Genomic DNA, 25050 nt, shown 5'->3' with positions numbered 1-25050 from the left:
GGTAACCTCGAACATTTCTGTCAAGGCAGATCTGGGGGAGAGTTTTTTACCCAGGAAATCAGATGCTGCGAACAGTTGAAAGGTAGGGATAAAGCCATTATTTCATAAAAAAGTAAAATTACTTCTTTAACTGAAGAAAAAGACACCTGGCAAGAACACTGGGGTGTGGGTGTGGCTGTGAGGTGATAATTAGATTTGGAGGGAAAAAATCCCCACTAGGCAGACCCAGAAACTTGTTTTGTTGGAACAACTGAAAAATTACACCTTAAAAATCAAATCAAGGGGGCTGGAGAGATGGCTCAGCCGTTAAGACCACTGCCTGCTCTTCCAAACGTCCTGGGTTCAATTCCCAACTACCACGTGGTGGCTCACAATGATCTGTAAGGAGATCTGGTGCCTTCTTCTGACCTACAGGATACATGCAGGCAGAATAAATTTTTTTAAAAAATAAAATCAAATGCTTGATATACAAGTGTTAAGGAAGTTTGCTTTCTGCCTATCTTTTTTAGATATGGAAGAAAGGATCAATATTTGGAAGTAAAGGGGTACTTGATTTCACAGATCAGTACCCATAGAATGGCCCCAACAATGGATGTTCCTTTAATGGCTCTCTAGAATGTAACATAATTTGATACAAGAATGAGCTCATAAGACCTTGAGCATAAATGAAAACATAGGGTCACTAACATTGGAAAGGTTACCTAGTATCATGTACATTTTACAACTAAAGTAACACTTTCTGGATTACCTTCGTATAAGTACTACATACTTCAGTGCATCGTGTCCAAATCATCTAGATTATAGTACAGGTTAAAATGTCAAAAGGCTTCCAACGGATTATTATGGAAACTGTACAAGAGAATGTTAAACCGCATGATTATGGATATCTAAAACACTGTAAACCATGCCTCAATTTAACAACAGATTCACACTGCCTATAAAAACAGAATTCCAAAGTTACCTATTCAATAAAGATCCTAGAATATTTTTGTTGTTGTTGCTGACTTTGAGTCAAACTGATCTAGATCTCCCTAAGCAGCTGAGAATGACCTTGAACTTCTAATCCACACTGTGTTCAGCATGCACGGCCACAACTGGCTTTGGAATTTCCTAAAAATCTATTTTTTAAAATAGTTTCTTCTTAACTCTACACATAGCATTTTCCTGTTAGAAGGAGCTGCAGTTAGTGTTAGGTCATTATATCCTAACAACTGTAGGATATGGCTAAATGGTTAAAAAAAAAAATCAAAAACATTTGAGAAAATCACCCTAAATCATCAATAGCTTAACCAAATCCAACAAGTTTTCCAGTCCTCCATGTTGCAAGTTAACATACACTCCAATAACAACTGAGAGAAATAGAGGATACGGAGTCACTGTTAGTAGGAAAACAGGTGAAGTGGGGAGGGAAAGGGAAAGGAAGGGTTGGTAGAGAGCTAAGCATCTTGAAAAACTGATGTAGGATTCCCCACTGTTTGCTATTTAACAAAGAAGCAGCTTTGGCCTATGGAAGGGCAGAATATAGCTAGGCGAGAAAACTAAACTGAATGCCGAGAGACAGAAAGCAGAGTCAGGTAGACGCCATGCAGCCACCTAAGGAGAAATATGCTTGAATATTACCTGTAAGCCACAGTCTTCTGGTGATACACATATAGTTTAAGATATAAGAGCTAGTTAAGAATATGCCTGAGCCATTAGCCAAACAGTGTTGTAATTAATATAGTTTCTGTGTGATTATTTGGGTCTGAGCGACCATGAAACAAAAGCAGTCTCTGTTTACATAACAGTACCCAAAGTGGGGTTCGAACCTATGACCCTGAGATTACGAGTCTCGTGCTCTAATGACTCACCTCTGGTCAAAGCACAGAAAGTGTCCACAAAGTGCTTAGTCTTAATGGAACATCTGTGTCACACCCCTCCCTGTAAGACACGGGTATCATCAAAGAAGAAGAGACAGATTTCAAGAGGCAGAAGTCTGGGAAGACCTGGGTAAACAGTGTCTTCTGGGCATGACAGGATTGCTGCACACGTGGACTCACAGGAGCTATGGTTGCCTACATGAGATTAAGCCACTCAACACGCTAGCAAGGAAGGGGAAGAAACTCACGAGTTGGGAAGCTATTGATAACCAGTGGTTTCTGCGGAAGGGAATCAGTTTTCTTTAAGGGTATGGTCCCAGGTTGGTCAACATTGATTAGTAGATGGTATGGCTCTACACCTGTGCAAATATAAGTGGCACGAATTGAACTCAGTGGGTTATTAAAAAAGATATGCAATCTGGGAGAACACTGAGTAGGACACAGATCTGGAGAGACTGGGGGGGGGGATATAATCAGAATACATTATATACATACATAAAATTCTCAAAGAATAAATTTTAAATTTCTATTTTCAAAGCAGGTAAAATAGGGCCTGGGGTGAGGGAAGCAGGTAGTTCAGTTGATCAAGTGTTCTCTAGGCAAGCAGAGGAAATGAGCTCCAGAGCCAACTGTTAAAAGGTCAGGAACAGTAGTACTCTTGTAATCCCAGGGCTGGGGGGGGGTAGGCAGATCTCTGGAGCTCACTGGATAGTCAGTTAAAAGGTCAGGATCAGTGGTACTCTTGTAATCCCAGGGCTGGGGGTAGGGGGGTAGGCAGATCTCTGTAGCTCACTGGATAGTCAGTTAAAAGGTCAGGAACAGTGGTACTCTTGTAATCCCAGGGCTGGGGAGGGGGGTAGGCAGATCGTTGGAGCTCACTAGATAGCCAGCTTCACCTAATCTTTGAGTTCTAGGCCAGTGAAGATTCTGTCTCAAAATACAAGATGAACAGTGCCTGAGGTTGACCCCTCACACACACACACACACAGCACAGCAGTGGTGGGAGTGGGTGCCTTATCTGCTATCTTTGTGGACAGGGGATAACAAACTAGGCAATGTTATAGGCATAGTTAACTGGACTACAGTCAACACCTGCTGGAACCCTTCCATGAATGCCCTACTAGGGATTACACTGCTGTAAGGAGACACGCTCTCCATAGAACAGCCCCTACTTAACCCAAGTACTGGCAGGTCTATCAGGCAGACATCTGCTTAAAGCTGAGGTTCCCCTACAAGCACCTAATGGGTCAGGATGCACGTGTTTCAGGGTTCCTCAGACTTGATGGCCTGGCTTCAGACTGCTGAGTCATAGCTTCCAAGAACACACAACCAGGCTGTGGACCATCAAAGGCTGCTGGGTGCTACCAACACTGATCTTCCCCTTTCCTTGCCTGAAGACAAACCTCCAGCCAAGAGTCTACTACTCAGTCCCTGTGTCAGCTTTGCTACAAGAAGAAGCTCTGGCCAAAAAGACTGCAGGATTTAGCAGAATTTACCAAGTCTACTTAAGGAAGAAAACACAAGAACACAGTATCTGGAACCACCTCTAACACCGAAGCCTCCACTCCAGATCATACTGTCCACCTCCTGATTTTTCAAGGTGAAGGAAAAATACATCTCTAATTCATTTAAGCCAATGGTTTTGGGTTTGGGGATTCTTATTAAAGACAAATATAAACACTGGTACATATAATGTATGTGCACGTAACCATTCATGGAGACCAGAGGTCATAGACTACCACAGATTAAGTTTGTAATGCTCTGTCTCTTTAAGAGACAAGCCACGCCCACTCTCTTCCTGCTTGCAGCCTCAGCCTCTCTCTGTCCCCCTCTCCAAGAGGCAGCCTCTCTCCCCCTCTCTTTCTCCCCCCTCTCCCCCTTTTCCTTCCCCTCCATAACCCACCTAATAAATGTCCAACTTTACTCTGCATGGTGTGCCTATCCATTTCTCGCCTGCCACCATCACATGGAGACCTGGAGACCTGTCATGTGGTCTCCTGCACTGTTCCTGCTTGGGACTGGCTGCTTTTGGGACCCCGGCAGCTTGCAGCAAACCCACTTCAAAGTTTACTTGAAAATTATCCATAAAGACCTGAGTTCAGATCTCTAACATCCATCTAAACAGTCAGATCCAGTAGTTCTTGCCAATCCCTGTCATTGGGGTAGGGGGTGGCTAGGAAATGGGACTGACTAGAGACAGGATGGAAAAAGGAGATTGCCGTGTTTGTTAACATCCATCCAGCCAACAGGTGGGAGCCCAGGGGCACAAGCTACAGAATCAGCGAGACCTTGCTTCAAGGAAACTAGACAGCAATAAAGGAGGGCAATTGACATCCTCCCTCTGGCCTCCATGAATGGTTCTGGGCACATACATACACAAAATCTTCAAAAAAAAAATAGGTAAAACAAAAACATTTATTTGTCAGAAAGTGGTGATGTACACCTTTAATCCCAGCACTAGGGAAGCAGAGGCAGGTGGGTCTCTGTGAGTTTAAGGCCAGCCTGGTCTATAGAGCAAGTTCCAGGACAGCCCGGGCTGTCTCAAAAAACAAAACAAAAAAATTATTCTGATAGAAAAACAATGAAGAATATTAAGCAGTAATTCATGCTACTCCTTGTGTATTTATTAAAATCTTGCTAATAGATCCTGGGTTCTGGTTGTTATATTTTACTGTACGTAAAAAATAACTTTTCTATAGACTTCCATCTACATTTCTCATAATTTCCCAGTCAGCAAAGTATTTGAAAATAGGTCGACCTAGGAATCAGCGTTGGCACCATCAATGCTCTGTCTAATTCGCAGTGCATCTGATGAGAAGTGTTACAGGCATCCGGACAGTCAGAGCGCGGGGCTGCCGTGGCCTCTGATGAGGAGTGTTACAGGGACAGTCAGAGCACGGGGCTGCCATGGAATCTGATGAGGAGTGTTACAGGGACAGTCAGAGCGCGGGGCTGCCGTGGCCTCTGATGAGGAGTGTTACAGGGACAGTCAGAGTGCGGGGCTGCCGTGGCCTCTGATGAGGAGTGTTACAGGGACAGTCAGAGCGCGGGGCTGCCGTGGCCTCTGATGAGGAGCCCTGAGAGTGTGCTAAGGACACTCCTCATGGTTGCGAAGCTCTCCACCTAAAAATATCTGCTCTTATGTAATCGCTCTCAACAGATTTGTGCATCATATATACCTTGAAATAAATTTCTTTTTTTAGAAATATGCCACAACAGATAAGTGATCATTTGCAAAGGCAGAGAATTTAACCACAACTCTATCACATCGCGTCTCCAACAGTGAGCAGGGTTGTAGCTGATAGTTCTGCTAATACTAAGAACTAGAAAGGTTGTTTATAACACAAGTGACACCATAGCAACTCTAGCTTTACTTTTTAAGGAACTTTACTGAGATTATATATAGCCCATCTGCTTTAAGAGTAGAGTCCACTGCAGATGCACACCCTCCGCACCAGGCACTGCCAACTGAGACCGAACATTTCCACTGCTGCCTCCTCCCAATCTCCAGGCTCCGTGCAGCCACCCTGCCCGTCTCTCCACCCAGGCCAGGCAGCTTCTCTAGCTCCTATATCCTGGAATTGGTTTATCTGTTCTGAAACTTGAAATTTGAAATAAATGGCTAAGGGTTTATTGGCTTCACCCATGCACTCACAAGAACGCAGAGCTCAAGGCAGGGCTGGTCCATGACCACAGCATCCACCTTTGTTGTGCTTTTGTTTTTGTCTTTGAGACCAGGTTTTCTCTATGGAGCCTCGGCTGTTCTGGAGTTGCTCTGTAGACGAGCCTCAAACTCACATGGATTTGCCTGTGTCTGCCTCCCATGACACTACTGCGCAGCCTCACAACATCCGCTTTTTAAAAGCTGAGGGGAAAATGGCTCAATCCGCATAGCACTTGTCACATAAATGTGAGAAGCTCAAGTCAGGCCTCCAAGAATCATGTGAAAAGTCATCCCAGCCCTGAAGAGGCAGAGACAGGCAAATCCCTGAAGCTCACTGGACAGGGGACTCGCCAAAAGATGACCTTCAGGTGCAATGTGAGACCTGACACAAAAGTAAGGTGCTACCTACATACACAACCACTTGAACATTTATACACGCTGAGACATGCATGTACAAAGACACCAAGAAAAAAGTTCTCTCTATTTCTGTCCCAGTAAAACTTTAATGTTTTATTTTGACTTGGCAAGTATCTTCATGGTTCTCCAGCTAGGAGAAAAGGATTATATTGGAACCTTAGTGGGCTAAACTCCTGAGAAGAACACTCGCAAAGAGTCTAAGCCTCCCAAGGTACACACAGTCAGCAGTATTCTAGCAAAAGTTGTCTGGTAGGTAGCTAAAGGGAAATATTTATTTACTAAGCAACCCAAAGTGACTTAAAATCTGCAAAAGATTAAAAACAATTAAATATGGCTTTCTACTTTTTTGTAAGCTTTAAAAAATAAAAAATTACCTTAACTGGTCTTCAAGGACCCCTTTCAAGCACAATATTATGCAACTGTCAAGATAGAAGGGTGAAGTTCCATCCTCTGTCCTGTCAGTCGCCCACTCCATGCCAGGCACTCCAGACCCAGGGAGTCCACCGTGATTAAGAGGGCAATCCTGCACTTATTCTACTTCCCAGCTACCGAGGGGAAAGACACACGGGAAGTCAGTAGACTGCTGAGTGTGGACATGCTGGCGAGTGCTGGACACAACAGGAAAGGAATCCTGGGAGTCCGAGGTGGGGTGAGGAGGGGGCACACTGAGAAGGCATCGCTTTCTTAAAGAGCTTAAAGGGGGAAGGGGGGGACGTGGGTGTACCTAGGAAGATTTTCTCAGCTTAGCAACAGTAAAGTTCTGAGGTGTCACCGCACAGCCTTGTCCCCACTAGGACATGACCTGAGGAGTGCCACACCCGGCACTCATCTCTCTGCAGTGCTCTGTCTCCAAAGATGCCTTTTAAGAAAAAGTGCCTTTTCCCACAGAAGATAAGACAGACATGTGCAAAGTCTGACACCATAGTGATACTGAAGGAGCTAGGAGATGCTTGGCTTAGGGAGAAGGAATTTTCTAGCTATTCCAAATACTGAGAAACTCACACGAGAGAAGAGAGACTTTCCCATGACTGCACAGCTGACCTGGAACCATGAGTTCAAAGAGGAGAAGGGAATAAAACTTCACCCTGATAGGTAGTTTAATCTGCTGTCACTTCTCCTCCTACAGTGGAACAGGTGGCTGAAAGGGACCACCCAGCAGGAGCAGGAGCACTGTGAAGACCTGGCACAATCGGGTTACAGGACGCTAGATTATACAGTAAGCAGCTGCAGAGGCTGTCCTCATCCACATCTGTGTGACTCAGGATGCAGCCCTTAGCCACCGGACACACACCTATCTGTTTGTCTACAGACTGCTATGGGGACTGCCTGGCTGCCAGAAGCTGTGGGAAGAATGTCTGCAAACAAGAAAAATCAATGGCATCTAGGATTCCTTCATAATTTTGTGATTATATTTTCTGAAGTTTCAATCTTAAATTTTTTCTTTTTTTACAGTTTCTAGGAACTCTGTATTTATAACTGCAGCTAAAGATCAAAACCTAACTTCAATAGAAAACATTCTGAGTTTTCTTTTCAAATCAAGTCTGTAATTATTTTAACTTAAATATTTACTGTTTCCTTAGGCCCTAGGTACCCACTTGTGCCACCATTTCTCATCTCCTATTTTAGACTTCTAATAACCCTCTAAAGGACAAAATTTGGTTCAATTAAGTAATGACCCTTTGAAATGTGACAGCAAATCAGTATTTGGTATCAACACACAGAAAGAAAACGTTAAAAAATGCATTTAAGCCAAGGCTTAATTTAAAAGAATAAAAAGTGTAAGCATTGGGGTTGGGGAGATGGTATCAGTGGGTAAGGGCTCACTATAAAACACACGAGGACCTGAGGTGGACCCCTGGTGTCTGTGCAAGAAACCCATCTAGGTTTAGTTGGAGACCATACTCAAGAAGCTTTAAGGTAGAGACGAGGAAGAAACAAATACCAAAATCTGGCTCCCTGTGCACTTATACTGGTAAACACACTCACACACGCATGCACAAACATGGAGCCATGCTTGCTTTGTGGAGCATTTGAAAAGGGGGTACATTAAGGTGCAAATGTACCTTACATTACCTTACCTTTCCCCATACAGCAAATGAGGAACAGTTCCAAAAACAATGTACAGCTAAAGCTTTGAAAGTCAAGTATGGTCCAATGTCAGGAAGGGACAGCCTGGCAATTCAGAGGGCAGTCTCTGCATAGAAAGTGTTAGTAAGTGCTTGGGGATGGGGATGCGGGGGTGGGGGTGATGCGCGCCTTTAATCCCAGTACTCAGGAGGTAGAGACAGGTGAATCTCTGTGAGTTCGAAGTCAGCCTCATCTACAGAGTTGAGTACCAGGACAGGCTCCAAAGCTACAGAGAAACCCTGTCTCAAAAAAAAAAAAAAAAAAAAAAAAAAAAAACCCCAGTAATTGTACTCCCTTATACTCTTAGGATGATACACCTGTTGTGGAAAACAGTGGCTGTGCTTCAAAGGGCCATAAGGAGAGGTGCTAAATGATCTAGCAAGCGTATTCTAGGTATACACTAAACAACCACAGTGACAACCCAGACTTAGGAGTACTCGTGTATCCATGACCATAGCAGCATTCTTTACAACAGCCCAAGGGAGACGCTCCCAAGGGCGCATAGACAAGAAGCCACACACAGAGGGGCATTATATGCTTCAGCTACAGGAACCCTGACCCATGCCATAACATGAATGACACTGAAATGTTATGGTAGATGAATCCGGTCACACATCAAAGGACAAATACTGTAACTACTATTCGAGTCCTCTTGCATGAGGCACAAAAGAGAGTCCGCTTCATAAAGACAGAAAACAGATGCTCGCTTCCCAGAACTTGGGAGTAGGAACAGGGCACTGCTTCATGGACTGAGTTTCCAAGATGGTTGGATGAGATAGTTGTGCAGCAACGCACATGTGTTTAATGACACTGAGCTACACACAATATAGTTATGACAGAAAGCCTTAAATTACTTCTCCAAATATTGGACTAAAATATATAGTTAAACTGATTCACACCAAAAACTCAAAAACTTCTCACTATAATATATGCTGCTTACTTAACTGTGGTCCTTGAAATTATATACAACAAAGTTAAAATCAAATGAAATGTTCACTGCATAAAACTATTAATCCTACTTAGAGGAAAATGATTAAATATGATTACTATACCAAACGTGCTCTGGGCACAACTGACAACACTGCAGTGCAGAGACCACCGAACAGTGAAACCATGAGTACGAAAGGTCTGCTGATAAGACATGGGGTAGGACCCTTAGGAACAGGGTCTATGGATGATAAGACATGGGGTAGGACCCTTAGGAACAGGGTCTATGGATGATAAGACATGGGGTAGGACCCTTAGGAACAGGGTCTATGGATGATAAGACATGGGGTAGGACCCTTAGGAACAGGGTCTATGGATGATAAGACATGGGGTAGGACCCTTAGGAACAGGGTCTATGGATGATAAGACATGGGGTAGGACCCTTAGGAACAGGGTCTATGGATGATAAGACATGGGGTAGGACCCTTAGGGAACAGGGTCTACGGATGATAAGACATGGAGTAGGACCCTTAGGGAACAGGGTCTATGGATGATAAGACATGGGGTAGGACCCTTACGGAACAGGGTCTATGGATAATAAGACATGGGGTAGGACCCTTACGGAACAGGGTCTATGGACAAGCCGTACGTGTGGCTCTCAATTCTCTGAAGGCCAAAACAGAAAGAGATATAAATCAATTATGAACCTTTAATTGTCCACAAGGAGAGCAAAAAAAAAACACAGTTCTTTAGGGAAAACAAAGTCCCTCTTTGCCCTTCGCTCTAATTTCTCACCCAGTATAGAGGAATATGCTACAGGACAAAGATATTATGTCATTAAAGCCCATTTCTCAAAAATTTCCCAAAAGAAGTTGAGCTGTACATCCAACTTACACCTCAGTGAGTGCCATCTTCATGAGGCTTGAGTAAGTGCAGCGTAGGCTGAAGCACTGCGGTCTGGTTTGATCTCAGGACAATATTATGCTACCGAGAAAAAATGAACACGTTCCATTTTCTCCTAAATCACAACTAATCCCAAGGAGAACTTCTCCCGAGAAGACGCCATTTCCTGCTATGAATCTGGAACACAGGTGTACTGTGCAAAGTAAAAGCCAACTCAGTACTCTTAGCCACTTGCTTTTCTTATTTCGAAACTTGGTGTGCATTTGTCAAGTGGAGAAACTGACTTTACAAAAAGCACAGCTGCACCGATAAAGATGGAGCACTTTCCTAACCACAGCTTGGGCACCGATCTGGAGCAGCACTCCAGATTGAGCTCTTAAGTTCCACGGACTCCTACTACATACACTTGGACAAGTAAACAAGCCTCTCTCCAGGCCCTCGTCCCTCCTCTGGGAAATAGGAGTATATCTATTACTTTCAAACTGTGTCCGTGGAGCTGCTTCAGCTAATGAGAGGGTATTTTTACTTTCATCTGCCCCATGTACTCACATCCATCCCCCAATAAAACCCATAAAAATTAGTGAGACAGATGTTGTACAAGACTGATGTATTCCTTTCAATTTTCAGCAAGAACAAAAAAAAGAAAAGAAAAATCAATAAAAAATATACTCAAATCATCTCTATCCCATGCAGAATGAACAAGAGTTACGCTCACAAAGCGTCATTTCTAATTCAGCCATTTAGAACACAGAAGACCAACACAGTCTCAACTACAGAAACATCCTTTACAGTAGAAGCCAAGCGCTAGTATCCTCACTGTGGCAAACAGCAGCTAAGTAGAGGACCCCCCCCCCCCCCGCAGGGAAAGCTCACCTGGGTCTGCAGTCATAATAGCTGCTCCTTCACAGGCCTCTCCCTGCTGTCCTCCCCTCCACCACCTGCTGGTCCATCATGGTGTCTCATCTAATATACCATGCTGGAATCATGCCATCCTGTGACAAATTCCTACTTTAACAAATGTTCCTAAGAATGGAGCATATGATAACTACCTAAACATAAAACTAATAATAAATTTATTTTTTTAATCTCATTTCAGTTTCAATACAACTAGTGATAGAAAGGGCTGAGTTAGGAAGAAATCCCATGTTACACAGGAAAATGTAAGCCTCACTATTAAGCTTGCCCCAAACCAAAGAACAAGCTCTCTTTGCTTCTTGAACTTGTGACTCAGGATCCTACCCAGCAGTCACCTGACCTCCTGTCTAGGCAATCTTCCTAGGCTCTCCCCATGTAGTAAACAATACTGACCCTGTGAGCATTTAAAGAAAATTAGATGCACGCCATCCTGGAAGGGGGTGAGCAGATGATTTGTAAGAAAGTACAGCAAGGCAAGCAGGGGAGAGGGTAAAGGAGGAGACAAGGAACCGGCTGGTACAGGAAATAAAGTGTCACAAGGTAAGGAAAACATGGAGAAAGGAGAGCAGCAGACAGAACAGGTAGGTGGGTGAGAGGAGAAAAGGCAACCTGGGAGATACACAAAACTTCTCCAAGTTTTAGGTGTCTTAAATACTAGGAGTGCAGTGCCTATACTTCATACTTAGTATCTGCAACCTGTCAAGAAGTGATCTTTAAAATGCAATATTAAAGTTCATAAAACAATGGATAAAGTTAGCAATGACATTCACTAAATTACAAACTACTCAAATGTAAAAGTAACTAAAATCTAGAAAAGAACAAATGTCGAACAAAGTGTCCACACTTCAGGGGACAAAGCATAACAAATGTACAAACAATAGGGGAAAGGTTAATTCACAGAAAATGGGAGAAAACTGTAAAATTTAATCAATGCCACAGCTAAAAGCAACTATTTGAAAATATAGGCAAGCAAAGCTTTAACAAACTTATTTGAGGGGTACAGATTAATTTGAAGAGAGGGGAAAATGCCTTCAGAAATATATTTTAAAAGGGGGAGATAATTACAGCTCCAACAAAAATTTAAAAAATCATAAAAGAGTACTAAGAACCCCTTCATGCTGGCAGTGGTGGCGCACGCCTTTAATCCTAGCACTCGGGTGGCAGAGGCAGGTGGATCTCTGTGAGTTCAAAGCAGCCTAGTGTACAGGACAGACCACAAAGCTACAGAGAAACCCTGTCTTGAAAAACAAAAACAAAAAACAAAACAAACAAAAAAGAACCCCTTCATGACAATAAATTCCAAAACTTCAATGGAAAGGGGACGTTCCTAGAAATATATAACTTGCCAAAGCTAACCCAAAAAGAAATAGAAAACCAAAGTAGTCCTATAATTATTTAATATACTTAAATAGCAGTTCACAAAACTTACAAAGATAGCTTTGTTAGAAACTTTCTACTAAACTTCAAAGACTAGATTATTTTAAATTTACACAAGTTCTAGGGAACAACAGAAGAGTGAATACTACCAAACTGATTTTATGAGATCAGAATAATCTTCACAGAAGAACCTGACAGACAGAAAAAAAAAAAAAAGTATTGGCCATTCTCATTTATAAAAAGAAGCCAAATTCTGAAGTTTAGCATTTTTCCTGATTTGAAAAAATACAAGAATGAAATGTGAGTATCATTAATATGGTAAGCAGTACAGTATTTATTAACTATTTCTTAGGTCAATTTGTAGAAGTTACAATTGATTTTTTTAAATCATAGAACGTGGATTCACCATTTCAGCCCTATCCAGCACCACCTGGAAGCCCTGGCCAAGAAATAAAGAACAGAACACAACTGTCGTTCTTTGCAGATCACAGACTCCCAGAGATGGTCACAGTCTACGGTTATAATTTCTACTCCCTTGCTCTTCCATCACTCACTCCTCTACCAGCTGCAGTGTGGCCACTTCCCAAGTGTAAACCAGCACCGCGCACACCGCGTTTCCCTTCAGGCCTAGCCCCCTGGCCTCATCAGCAGCTCTCCTGTACTTTTGATTTTTCTTGATTTTCCTGCTATCTCTCTCTCTCTCTCTTTTTTTTTTTTTTTTTTTTACAATTGACCTCCCCATGCCAATTTTCATTCCTGTGATTTCAAAATTTTCTAAGCTTTATGCCTGTGTGGTATTACTCACTTTTGGGGCTATGGTCACAAAGGATGTTTAGGTGACTTGCAGCAGTACCAGTAATTCCCAAGCTTTTCTAGGACAAGTAAGGGTGTATCAACATACCAGGCGCTAACTCACCTTCCCACATTCCTATTTCTTACCTGTCCAGTAATTCACACCAGGAAGACAGGAGTTAGCCATGGCTCCACCTTCCCCTTCATTCCTCACATTCAATCCAGCTCAATTTATACTTAGAAACCTCTCACTGCTCTGTAACTTCTTTTCCTTAAGTTAAACTTGATTCAGCTCTACAATTTCTCGAGACCCTGGACCTGGTTGTCCTGATTTGGGGTCTGTCTTCTAATCCTTCTAAAGAACAGATCTGACCAAATCTCTGTCTTGATTAAAATCTTTTGGTGACATTAACTGCTCAGCATAGCTACAAAGAAACCCTGTCTCAAAAAAGCAAAAAAAAAAAAAAATTCCTTCGCTGGGCGGTGGTGGCACACGCCTTTAATCCCAGCACTCGGGAGGCAGAGGCAGGCGGATCTCTGTGAGTTCGAGACCAGCCTAGTCTACAAGAGCTAGTACAGAAGGACCCAAATTCCTTTAAAAACTCCAGTCATGGCAAAAGTAACAGAGAGTGTAAGCCGAGTTAGCTGCCTGGTCGTTACATTTGGATTAAACACTTACCAGACCCAAGCTGAACCAGCTTGCCAAGTCATGGGTTCCAGTGCTAATCAAACACTACACAAGAAGCTTCATTCTGTAGACTGCAGAGTTTATACTTAGCTCCCATTCTCTACCCAACACTTAGTCCACCAACACGGATTGCAAGCATTTTTTTCTTTCACACTGCTTTCTGCCAAGCAATGCTCGCCTTCAAAGCCAAATGCCTTCCTTGAACCTAATTAAAATGAAGAAACTTTTAATAGCTTCAATAACTCTAAAGAGCCGTACTTGCTCTACCCTACCATTTTTCTCCTTACAATCTCCCTCTAAACACAGGAAAATCCAGCTCCTCTGAACGCTAGGAGTGAGGTGCTGGCCGGCTTAATCTACAAAGGCAGTGTGACCAAAACATTTGAAAATGAAGCCCCCACACACATACACACTCAATCCTCAAATCCACTTCCCTGCCAGTTCCCAAAATTTCAGCGAGCTCTGAAACTGCGCTGGTTAAGTTTAGGTCAATGTCAACCAGAGAAGAGACAAGAAAAAAAAATCACTAACTTGGAAGGTTATTTAGGACAATTGTCTTTCATTGCCTTACTCCTCCCACTCCAGCTAGCTTGACCCAAAACTAATATTTAAATGAAACAACAGCCAAGGGCTGTTCCCTGGGGGCTCTTCTAGGAACACACAGAGGAAAAGAATGCCCCCGCCCCCACGCCCCTGGCAAAAAGGGGACACTGGGTCTCCTAGCTTTATCACCCCTCCCCGCGCAGTCACAGGTCCACTGGGCTCCACACAAACCCGTCTAACTATTCTTGGATCAACTGACATCCCTGGATCACATCTGGCGGCTCCCCTCTTCCTCGCCCAGTACCCGACCACCCCAGCCCCCACCCACCAGAGCTGCCAGGGAAGGGCTGAGCAAGCACGCAAACCCACCCACCTGGGCTGGGTCTTGAAGACCCAGGCTGGTGCGCTGCACCCCAGCTCCTCTTCAGCACAGATGTTTCCGGCCTCCTCTCCTCCCCTCCAGACGATCAGATCGATGAGGCGCGACCCAGGGCAGTACCGCAAGGTCTCCCTAAGTCACCTCTGCGGCCCGCCCCTGGTCGGACAGCAGCGCCCGCCTTCAAGGCGGTGGTGGAGGTCGGGCAGAGGCGCGGCCAGTGGCCCAGGACTCTGCTGCTTGGCCACAGAGGTCGGCTCTGCCCCGCGCCCTGGCCGCTGGGCTCGGCCTCAGACCCGCCCTCCAGGGCTCACCCGCCCGTAGAGTCCCAGCCAGTAGAGCCGAGTGAACGAGCGAACGAGCGGGCTGGCAAGCAAACGGGCGGGCGGCGTGGCCTGCAGCCTGCAGTGTGCAACGGGCGGTTCCCTTCTGTGGTCTCAGTTCCTCCTCCCTTTCACTGGTGTGGCGGCTCAGGGAAGCTCAGGTAGAGACTGCCGCCTGGGAGAGCCTGCCTGTAGCCTCCAAGTTGCCGAGATTCTCCAAGGAGAAGTAAGGGAACCGCTCTTGGAGCGCAGCGCAGAAGATCCCGCAAGGTCCTAGAGTGGCCTTGTGATCAAGCCCTCTCCTTGACAACTTTTAAACGGCCAGCACGCTGCTGCTGAGCAAACACAGGAAGGCAGAAGGAATGCTCTTCTTGCAGTCTTGGCTTCTGCAGAAGGACTCTCTATCCCTAAAGCAGCGCTTGTCTGCATACTTTACTGTATACACCCCAGTGGGTATGAAATGGAGCACAGCAAAGAGCCAAACACTTTGCCCTGCTGACTGAAACCTCTTTTTTTTTTTTTTTTTGTTTCTTTTTTTTTTTTTGGTTTTTCGAGACAGGGTTTCTCTGTGGTTTTTTGGAGCCTGTCCTGGAACTAGTTCTGTAGACCAGGCTGGTCTCGAACTCACAGAGATCCGCCTGCCTCTGCCTCCCGAGTGCTGGGATTAAAGGCGTGCGCCACCACCGCCCGGCTGACTGAAACCTCTTAAGAGATGGCTTCTCTCTGACCAGCTTTGAAGAACGGACAAGGACTGCTGGGGCAGGCAATCCCCCAGATAGATAGAAACACACTTCTGACACTCTAATGAGACTTCTGGGTAACTATGAGGCTCCAGTGGCGAAACAGAACGAAACCAGCTTCTAAAATATACACACCTGTCCTCCACTTCAGAGAGTACTTTACTGAGCCGGGCAGTGATAAACAGAGTTGCTATTTATTTAACAAGTCACAGAGTACCTCGTGTTCCTTTAGATCAGTGGCGAGTCTATTTGCAGGGCACACACAGCTCACTCAGAAAACTTGGAATCCATGTCTGGAAAGTGTCACAGTGTCTTTGAAAATTCTAGACTGATAACCAAGCACTCTTGTACTTAGAAAAGCCACACTTGGCAATGAAGGAGAGGCCCTGGCTACAAGAATTGTCCCTTCCGGCTTAAAGATCTGGAAAAAGACTTCAGTTTACAGCAGAGGTCCTCAACCCAGCAGGGAAACAACAAAAGCTACTTTGTTACAGAAGGCAGTCTACAAGGCCCCTGAAATGGAGGAGGGGTACTGCACTGATCACGTGAGCCTGTCTTCCTGTTTCTCAGTTTTCAGATCTGGAAGTGGAATTCCCAAACAGGTAGTAATTTGCTGAAGCAGCAGGGTTTAGGTACAGATTGATGCCCCAGAAGCCATGTTCTTTCTTTTGTACAGTCATTGTTCATTCTCTCAGATATCTATTAACCTACAGCATGCCAAGCCCAGTGCTACAGTCTAATGAAGACAGCTGTGTCCTTAAAGAGACCTCGTGTGATGTGGATAGTGAAGTAATGTGGTAACAAGGAGGCCTGGAGCAGGGCACCTAACCTGGCTTTGAAGGGTGGAGACTGGGATTAAGAAGTGGTAGTTATCCTTACAGCTATCTTGGGAACCTTACCAAAGCAGCCATGGAGAATGTATGGAGAAAGGGAAAAGGGAAATGGGGATGTGAGACTGATAGAATTTAGTCAAAACTGGGAATGAAGAAGGGTCAACTAGAGATAGTTCCCATGGTCTTGAATTCAGTGGTAATTCTATGAGTTGGACAGAGAATTCAGTTTTAGACATACTGATCTCGAAATACCTCTTACAGAAACATACAAAGTATTCCAAAAGGCAGCTGGCACACTGATTTGGAGTATAGGGAATGTCTAAGGTAGCTACCTAAATAGTTGTGTATTATTTCTAGAGAAAAGAGTGGGTACTACCTATCATCCAGGAAGGATGCTATAGAAAGACCACCCACATAACTACTAATATTGAAAGCACAAGCAAGTGATGTAATGCTTTAGAAGGTGAATAAAGGACATAGAAGCCAAAAGAGAGAGGTACCTTGGAGGCCACAGAGTATTATAAAAAGCAGTAAGTAGCCAAATGTCAAGTCCTTCAGAAAGTAAGATAATTTAAGTGTCCCCTCACCGGGCTCAGTGGCACACAATCTGTGATCCCAGCACTAGGGAGGACGAGGCAGAGGGTAAGGAGTTCATGGTTATCCCTGGCTACTTAGTGAGCTTGAGACCAGACTGGACTTCTCAAACAGCAGCAACAAGCACATCCTCTCATTTCACAGGAGACACTGCTAAGAGTCACTTGTGTGGAGCAGTGGAAGGAAGAACAGGAATGGAACTGGAAAGGATGCACAGAGGCAACACAGGCTATAAATATGAGAAAGACGCTTCCAGCAAAACAAAGGAAGGGAGCACATACAACACACTGCGGTGACTTCCTAATGGGTGGGGCAGCTGGAGAAGCTGTCATCAACATCAGTAAACAAGATCAGAGGGACACAAAATGACTAAAGCCCTGACGGAAGCACAGGAAGTTAAATGAACATCAGAGGTCATGCGTTGGAGGGTGGCAACCCCACACAATCACACGATTTCAAAGGTATGAGTGTTCTATCCAGAGGGCAGCACAGACTGGACACCTTTTAGATGGTCCAGTCTGGTATCTGGATCTTTCCATTACACCATCATCACCCAGTCATACATCTGGGTCACCTTTCCTCAGGAGCAAGAGGCCTAACATGAAAGTATACAATGTTTATATACGAGCTTCTAGCAACCTCAGTCAGACAGGCAGGCTCCTGACTTGGAAAAACTGGTTTGACTAAGCACACGGGAGCATAATACCAGAGCAAGTGGGATGCCAATGATGGCTCCCACGTATCATTGTACCACTCCCAGGACCACACTCTGGTGAGAAAAACCATAAAGATAATAACTTATGAAACGAATTTCTAGTTTTTTGATATTTTCAGACTAGGTTAAAGGAAAAAACACAAACAAAAACCACAGCATTACTATTTTCATGTGTTCTTGTAGCTTTCCATCTTAAAGATCAACAAAATGGTTAGGGTAAAACTTGAGTCAGTGAAGTGCTTGCCTTGCATGCTCCAAAAGAACTTGAGTTTGAGCCCAGAACCCGAGTAGAAAAGCTGGGCATGATGGCTCACACCTGTAATCCTAGAGGGCACAGCAGACAGGTGGATCCCTGGGGCTTGCCGGCCAGCCTAGCCTACTTGGCAAATTCTAGGCCAGTGATGGCCTTGTTCAAAAAACAAGGTGGGCAGTGTTGGAGGAACAACAGCCAATGTCCCCTCCGAGCCTCGCACGCCCCCCATCACCGGGCACATGCGCCTTCACACACACCAAAATTTTCAGCTTATTTTGTAATAATATCATTTCTCAACTAGTGTTTTTTTTTTTTAAAAAAAAAATAAAGTCTGCCTGCAATAATAGTTATCTACAGGTAATAATGAAATCTCCATTCATATAGGTCATATGTGAGCATGTCCCCAAAGCAAAAACATGCACAAAATAAGCAGAAGGCACGAGACTCACACACGAAGGTCCACAGACACTGAAGCTGCCTTAGTTCCCACATCAGGGCAGCTTACTTGATCATAGATGTCATTTTACCAAGTCTGGTACTCTGCTTTCCAATGAATAAACAGTGTTAGGCCAAGTAAATCAAAAGGGGTCTGTATTTGCTGCTAGATGCAAGTACTTGTTACAGAATCCAAGGAACATGTAAGAATTTGAAGGCAAGATTAGGACTGCTCTCCTAGCACAATCCTGGGAATACTTTCTTAAAAGTATCTCTGTATCAAGGCACAGAGTAATGACTAACATGCAAAGAGACAATCTGATACCTGAAAATATAATATTGTTTTAATATTTACATTCTAAAATCAGTGTGGGGGCTCAGAGTATGGCAGAATGTTTGCCTAGCATTCCACCTAACACTGTAAAAAACAACAATCAAAGTAATGGAACATTTTTAAAATTGTGTTGCCAGGGGCTAAGTCACTCATAGCATCCCTGGGTGGTGCAGGTCAATTGTCGATATTCTGTCAATTATGTTTTAAATAAACGCTGATTGGCCAGTAGCCAGGCAGGAAGTATAGGTAAAACAACCAGACAGGAAGTAGAGGCGGGTCAATGAAAACAGGAGAATTCTGGGAAGAGGGAAGCTCCCTCTACAGTTCTTTCCCTGACACCGAAGAAGCAAGATGTGTCTACGCCGCTGAAAAAGGTACTGATCTATGTGGCTAACATAGACTAGAATAATGGGCTAATACAAGTTATAAGAGTTAATAAGAAGCCTGAGCTAATGGGTCAATCAGTATAAAACTAATGTAGACCTCTGTGTGATTTCTTTCTTTTTTTAAAAAAATTATTTATTTATTATGTATACAACATTCTGTCTGTGTGTATGCTTGCAGGCCAGAAGAGGGCACCAGATCTCATTACAGATGGTTTTGAGCCACCATGTGGTTGCTGGGAATTGAACTCAGGACCTTTGGAAGAGCAGGCAGTACTCTTAACCTCTGAACCATCTCTCCAGCCCCTCTGTGTGATTTCTTTGGGACTTAATGATTGTGGGAACCGGGCAGGACAGAAAACTCAGACAACACCTGTGTGTTCTGAAGCAGCTACAAAACAGGGGTTTGGCCATGAGGCCTTTCTTTAGTGTCCAAAACTATCACATGTGTTTGCAGCTGGTCACCACATCTCCCAGCAGGATGTATTAAAAAACAAGTGATTAAGCAGCAGAGCCAGGAATGAGACATAAGTCTGTATGACTTCAAAGCATATGATTGTTCTACTAATAAAACTTCAGATAGTAGAAATGCAATTTATAAAGACATTACAGAACATAATTATGCCACTCTGATCTCGTTTAGGCTACTTAATCCCTATGCTGTGATTCCAATGAATTTGAGAAACAAACTTCAAGTTTGACATAGTGGTTCCTGCCTGTAACCCATCACTCTGGAAACATTCAGAGCTCAAGGTCAGCTGTGGCTGTTTACTGGAAACTGTCATAGGATGATAACGACAATGATAAAGGAAGAAAGAAACCTTCATAGGCACAACTCATCATTTACTTTTCATTTCTCCAAAAGAAATTCATGCATTTTACTGAGAGATGGGCTTCCACAATATTTCTGAACATTACCTTAAAGTACACAGACGTCTGAAACATTAAATATCAGTTACTAAGTGAGAAGCTGCCTATGGTATGGTATAGTCCCTGTGTACCTATGCACCTGGAGGCATCTGATCCTGAATTATTTAGACATTTTATTTTACAGAAACCCATCATATATTTGGTTAAAGACTGAAAGCGAAACCAGCCAAGGGCTCCTGACAACTCCGTGTGTCTCCTTTACATCAGACATGATGTGCAGGGACACTGTCACACACTGCTACTGACATGCAAGCGACGAGAATGGGAGCACGCAGAAATCACCCCAAGAGCAGGGAAATCAATTTCTTTCTTTTCTTGTGGAGTGATTGGTGAACAGTTTCACTGTGTAGCCCAGAGTGTTCTCAAACTCAGTACGTGGTCTGGGCTATCCTTGAACTCATGGTGATTCTCCTGCCTTGGTCCAAGTGCTAAGATTACAGGTGTGTGCCACACCACACTCAGCATTCAAATAAAGTTTCCTTAGATAAGATTGCTTTTTCTCAAAGCAAGACAAAAAGCCTAGAGCTGCTAGAGACAGTCGCTGGAAAATTGACCAGGTAAGTCACAGCCACGTAACAATATACAGATTAATAGAAATGGGTTAAATTAATATAAGAGTTAGCCAATAAGAAGCTAGAGCTAATGGGCCAAGCAGTGATTTAATTAGTACAGTTTCTGTATGAGTATTTCAGGGCTAATCAGCCGGAATGAACAAGAAGCCTCCTCCAACAACCCAGAGAGGAGGTACCACGGTGTTAGTTATGCAAAAATCTACCTATTATAACTTCCAGCTTTTATTCAGAGTTCAGTGCTCTCCAGGCACCAGGACACTCTGCACTAAATCTTCCTCGAAAATTTTAGAGGCTAAATGAATTTAATAGTCTCGCCACTAAAGGCTAATGCGTTTGTCTATCTAGAATGTTTTTCAGTAAGAGATGGGTTATATACTATTTCATTAAGCAGATGGTTTAAAAATTAAAACACAACTATTTTTCCAGATATTAAACATACACCAACCTAACTGTTGTTCAGCCTTAAAATCATACTTCCTTATAGCAAAACAAGGTATTTGAACATTCATTAGAAGCATAAGAAATGAGAAACTTGGTTTTACAGCATGCTAAATACTGTATGAAGCCAGTAATATAATTTAATTCCAAATTTATAATCCCAGTTCAAAAGTTATAATTTAATTCCAAAGTTATAATCCCAGTTACTTAAAACACTGTATCATCCCTCATTTAAACACACTAGCATATGAAATCTGCAAACCATCAAAACCAAAAGTGCTATGAAACAATGTTTTTTTAGAAAAAAAATGGCATTTAATCATTAAAAGGCATAATGCCATGAAGGTTGAGGAGAGCAAGCTAGGCATGTTTGCTCTAGGTTATAAAAACATCATCTTGTGGGCTGTGCCTTGCCCTGAGTGACTCCATTTTATACAACAGCATTTGCCCCATTTCGGGAGAAAGTGCTGATGCACCACGACTTTATCTGGTTTGTGCAGGCAAACAACTACAGTCCTTACAGCACAAACCATGGCACTGACCAACAGCTAGCTTAGTCATGCTGAGTAAAACACTACCTACAAACTTAGCAAAGGAAATGTGGTAATGGGGCATGCCAGAGCTGACCCAGAAAACCAGGTCCAGGGACACAACACACACAACAGACAAATGAAGGCTGAATCACCCCACACAGAAGAGGAAGGAAACCTCACATTGAGATGGTGGCACCCACCTGACATAAAACCATCAGGAGCATAAGATTAACCTGCAGTGAACTTGCAACTCTGTCCCTAAGAGGCAGGTTAATACACTTATTTGACACGCTAGAACTGCCATTAATCTGGATTTGAACCTACACCTTGAATCAACTCTGCCTTGAAGAGCTCTGCCCATTTCCATCCCATAAGCTTTGTGACCAGGTTCTGTGATGTCTTACCAACCACCTGTCTTGGTCTCTGTCTCTAGACCAGCTCTCTGGTCCTGCCTTCCTAGGCCCTTCATAGCCTCCTCACTCCTTACCCTGCCATTCAGTGCCCTGTATCTCCTTATATGAAGTATATGTGCGACCTTTAGACTTAAGGCTGGAATAAAAGAACCCATGACTGCCAAAACAGGTTATAAAGCAAAATCAGAGGTATGTGGTGAATTACAGTCAAGAAAGTCGACCTAGCCCATACATGCACTTTTATTAGAAGTTAGAAAGTATTTTTAATTATTTTAAATTATGTGTATATGGGGGTGGGGGTAGAGGGGAGCTGTGCACTTGAGTGCAATGCCCAGAGTCTGGAGGAGAGCCTTGGATCTCCTAGAGCTGGAGTTACAGGCAGTGTGAGCCAAGCAACCTAGGTTTCAGGAACCTAACCTGGGTCTCTCTTCAGCCTTGGGAACACTACTGTTCAATAACTCCTGACAATGTGGAAAGAGAAACATGTCTATCCTACAACAAAGCACATTTACATCACCAGTGCACAGCAGTGTGGAGGTCAAGGCAGGGGGTCATGAATTTGAGGCCAACCAAGGGCTACACTGCAGAAGCCTGTCTGAAAAAAGAGGTTAAAAAAAATAAATGCTTAATGTAGTTAACATTTTCCTGTGACTGTGACATAATTCTTTTAAGAACTGTTTTCAATAAATTTATATTAATGTTTTCTTCTTCATGAAATTTGTGATACATATACAAAGGCAGAATTTTAAGACATGTATATGAATTTGTAAGGCTTCTGCTATAACCCATGGGAGAATAAAATGTCCAGTCTCTGCAAAAAAAAAAAAAAAAAAAAAAAACATAAAACCAGCTATATGCTTCTGATTTTATCAAACTTAATTTCTAACCAAAAGATGCAAATAAATTATAACAAAAAGAAACTTGATATCTTAATTGAGAAAAAATAAAGGCCAAACATATATATAAATAAAAATCGAAATTTAAAAAAAAATCCCACAAACAAGAAAAACACCAGTTCAGGTGACCAAAAGACATCTTACAACATTTAGTCCTTAGAAAGAGAATACTGAACAGACATGCACAAGGCTCTTACCCAAATTTGGAACTCCAATGGCACACTATTGAACAGGAAAGCAGCAGAGGAAAGTTCATTATGGAGCTAAGTTTAGGGCAATCTAACAATACCCTGCTTTCCAGATGAAAGGCACTATGCAACTCTCACATGCAGATGTTTATTCTAGACTACTCTCCCATCCCTTTTACCGAAATGTCACAACCACCTTGACTAGATCGATGTGACACATTTATTAAATACAGCTACATCAATACAACCCAAAGATGTAAACATAAGTGATTTTACAATGACCCTATCTGATCAAGATTGAGTAAGTTCTGAATTGATGGAAAATGAAGTTTTTGTTTCCTTTGATAAATACTAATTTTGTGCTACTTTTGGACAGCTTGAACACAATGGCTTGTCAGATAATTAGGCACGGTGACACCTAAGCAACTGCTTTTAAAAATTCAATTCTGAATGACCTACCCCTTCTTGTTTAGTGAAGATGTTGAGGCAGTCACTCAACGCCACACAGGTCTCTCTAGAAGCTTCAGAGACAACTTCGGCTTTCTGAAGAAATGATGGAAGCATGTCTAGAAACAACACAATTGGGCACACACAGTGAGATGTGAAGTAATTGCTAAAGCAAAACCACACAGCACTCTCTAGCCACAAACTCCACGCGTCCTCCCCGCTGTGCAGACGGGGACATGGTGTGCTTCTTCCTACTGTGGGCAAATACCTGCTGCCATGACATGCTTCAGTTAGTACCAGAAGAGAACCCCAGAAGGACGGATAGGACTTTACAGTTTGTGATGCTTAGGGAAAGCAGACAACAGGGGCAGCAAGTGCTGCTTATAACACAGCATTTCCCTCATGACAGGCTCTGCTGGGGAAGTAATTTTATTCAAAAGTGAAGTGCTAAAAAGAGACAAAAATAATTCTGTAGTTGACATGGAGGCTAACATATCTGAAGGCGGCATTAATTCAACTTCCTCTAGCTCTTATTTGGAAAAATGTTTGGCATAAGTGGTATTTGTGCTTTCAAAAATGTATCCCGTATGCTTAAGCTAGGAACAAAGAATAAAATGACAGGACAAATGTTAACCATGTACCCATTTAAAAAAGAAAGAAAGAAGAAAAAGAAAAATGAGAGAGAAAGAAGAAAAATGCAGGTGAGAGAAAGCTGAAAAATAGACATTTATCACTTAAAATGAGTAAAATGCTATGAATATCCTGTCCAGATTTATGCAAGAGAAATGCTTGGCATTTTGTTAATTACATGCTAAAATCATTTAAATTTATTCTTCCAACCAGATAAAATTCTTAATATCTAATAAAACTTCATTAAAATAAAACTGGAAAACATAAACAGAGCTAATTCATCCAAAGAGAAACTAAGCGAACATCAGGTCATCAACAATAGGTCCCACTGAGATGCCAACACTTCCAGCTGGAAAGGAACGATTGTCTGAGAAGGAAAGTTTAGGATCTCAGGCACATCACTAAAAACATGTGTGCAAGTGTTTATGTAACCACGAAGGGTGGTAAACCCTAAACACCAATTTTCCTTAGTCTTACTTCCAATATTTCAAAATTGTCTACATTAATATGACTTAGGGAAAGGGGTCCTATGTAGGAAAAATATGTATCCACACTCATAAGGCAAAGTGAGCAACAAAAGGGAAAAATGGTAAACACAGAAACGAATCACCTTCCCTTAGAATCAGGGCGGGCAGCCCCACTGGTCCCCCAGTGACAACTGCTCTGAACACACACACATGGCTGAGCACTGGGATGCTCTGGAATAGACGACTTTACAGACTCAGTCTTTCATTTGGGATCTTTGGTATACACCTCAAGGTTTATTCTCCACACGCTTGTTAAATGCCTAAGAAAGTAGCACATG

The 25050-nt window shown here is 43.0% G+C and overlaps 1 protein-coding gene across 3 annotated transcripts in view; it reads right to left on the bottom strand.

Annotated features, from left to right (window-relative positions):
- The window catches only part of Osbpl1a (oxysterol binding protein like 1A), a 191436-nt gene that overhangs the window by 89821 nt on the left and 76565 nt on the right, over nucleotides 1-25050 (bottom strand). Inside the window, exon 15 of one of the 3 annotated variants that reach the window (XM_057789364.1) lies at nucleotides 23628-23734. In XM_057789364.1, coding sequence (XP_057645347.1) covers nucleotides 23628-23734 — 107 coding nt within the window. Of the gene's footprint in view, nucleotides 1-14585; nucleotides 15283-23627; nucleotides 23735-25050 lie in introns of those variants that run through there. The other 2 variants (XM_057789366.1, XM_057789365.1) reach the window with 2 other exon arrangements.

Source organism: Chionomys nivalis, chromosome 14 (genome assembly GCF_950005125.1).
Source record: "Chionomys nivalis chromosome 14, mChiNiv1.1, whole genome shotgun sequence".
Lineage (NCBI taxonomy): Eukaryota > Metazoa > Chordata > Mammalia > Rodentia > Cricetidae > Chionomys > Chionomys nivalis.
The sequence above is the reverse complement of the archived record's forward strand: the minus strand, read 5'-3'. Positions and strand labels throughout refer to the sequence as shown.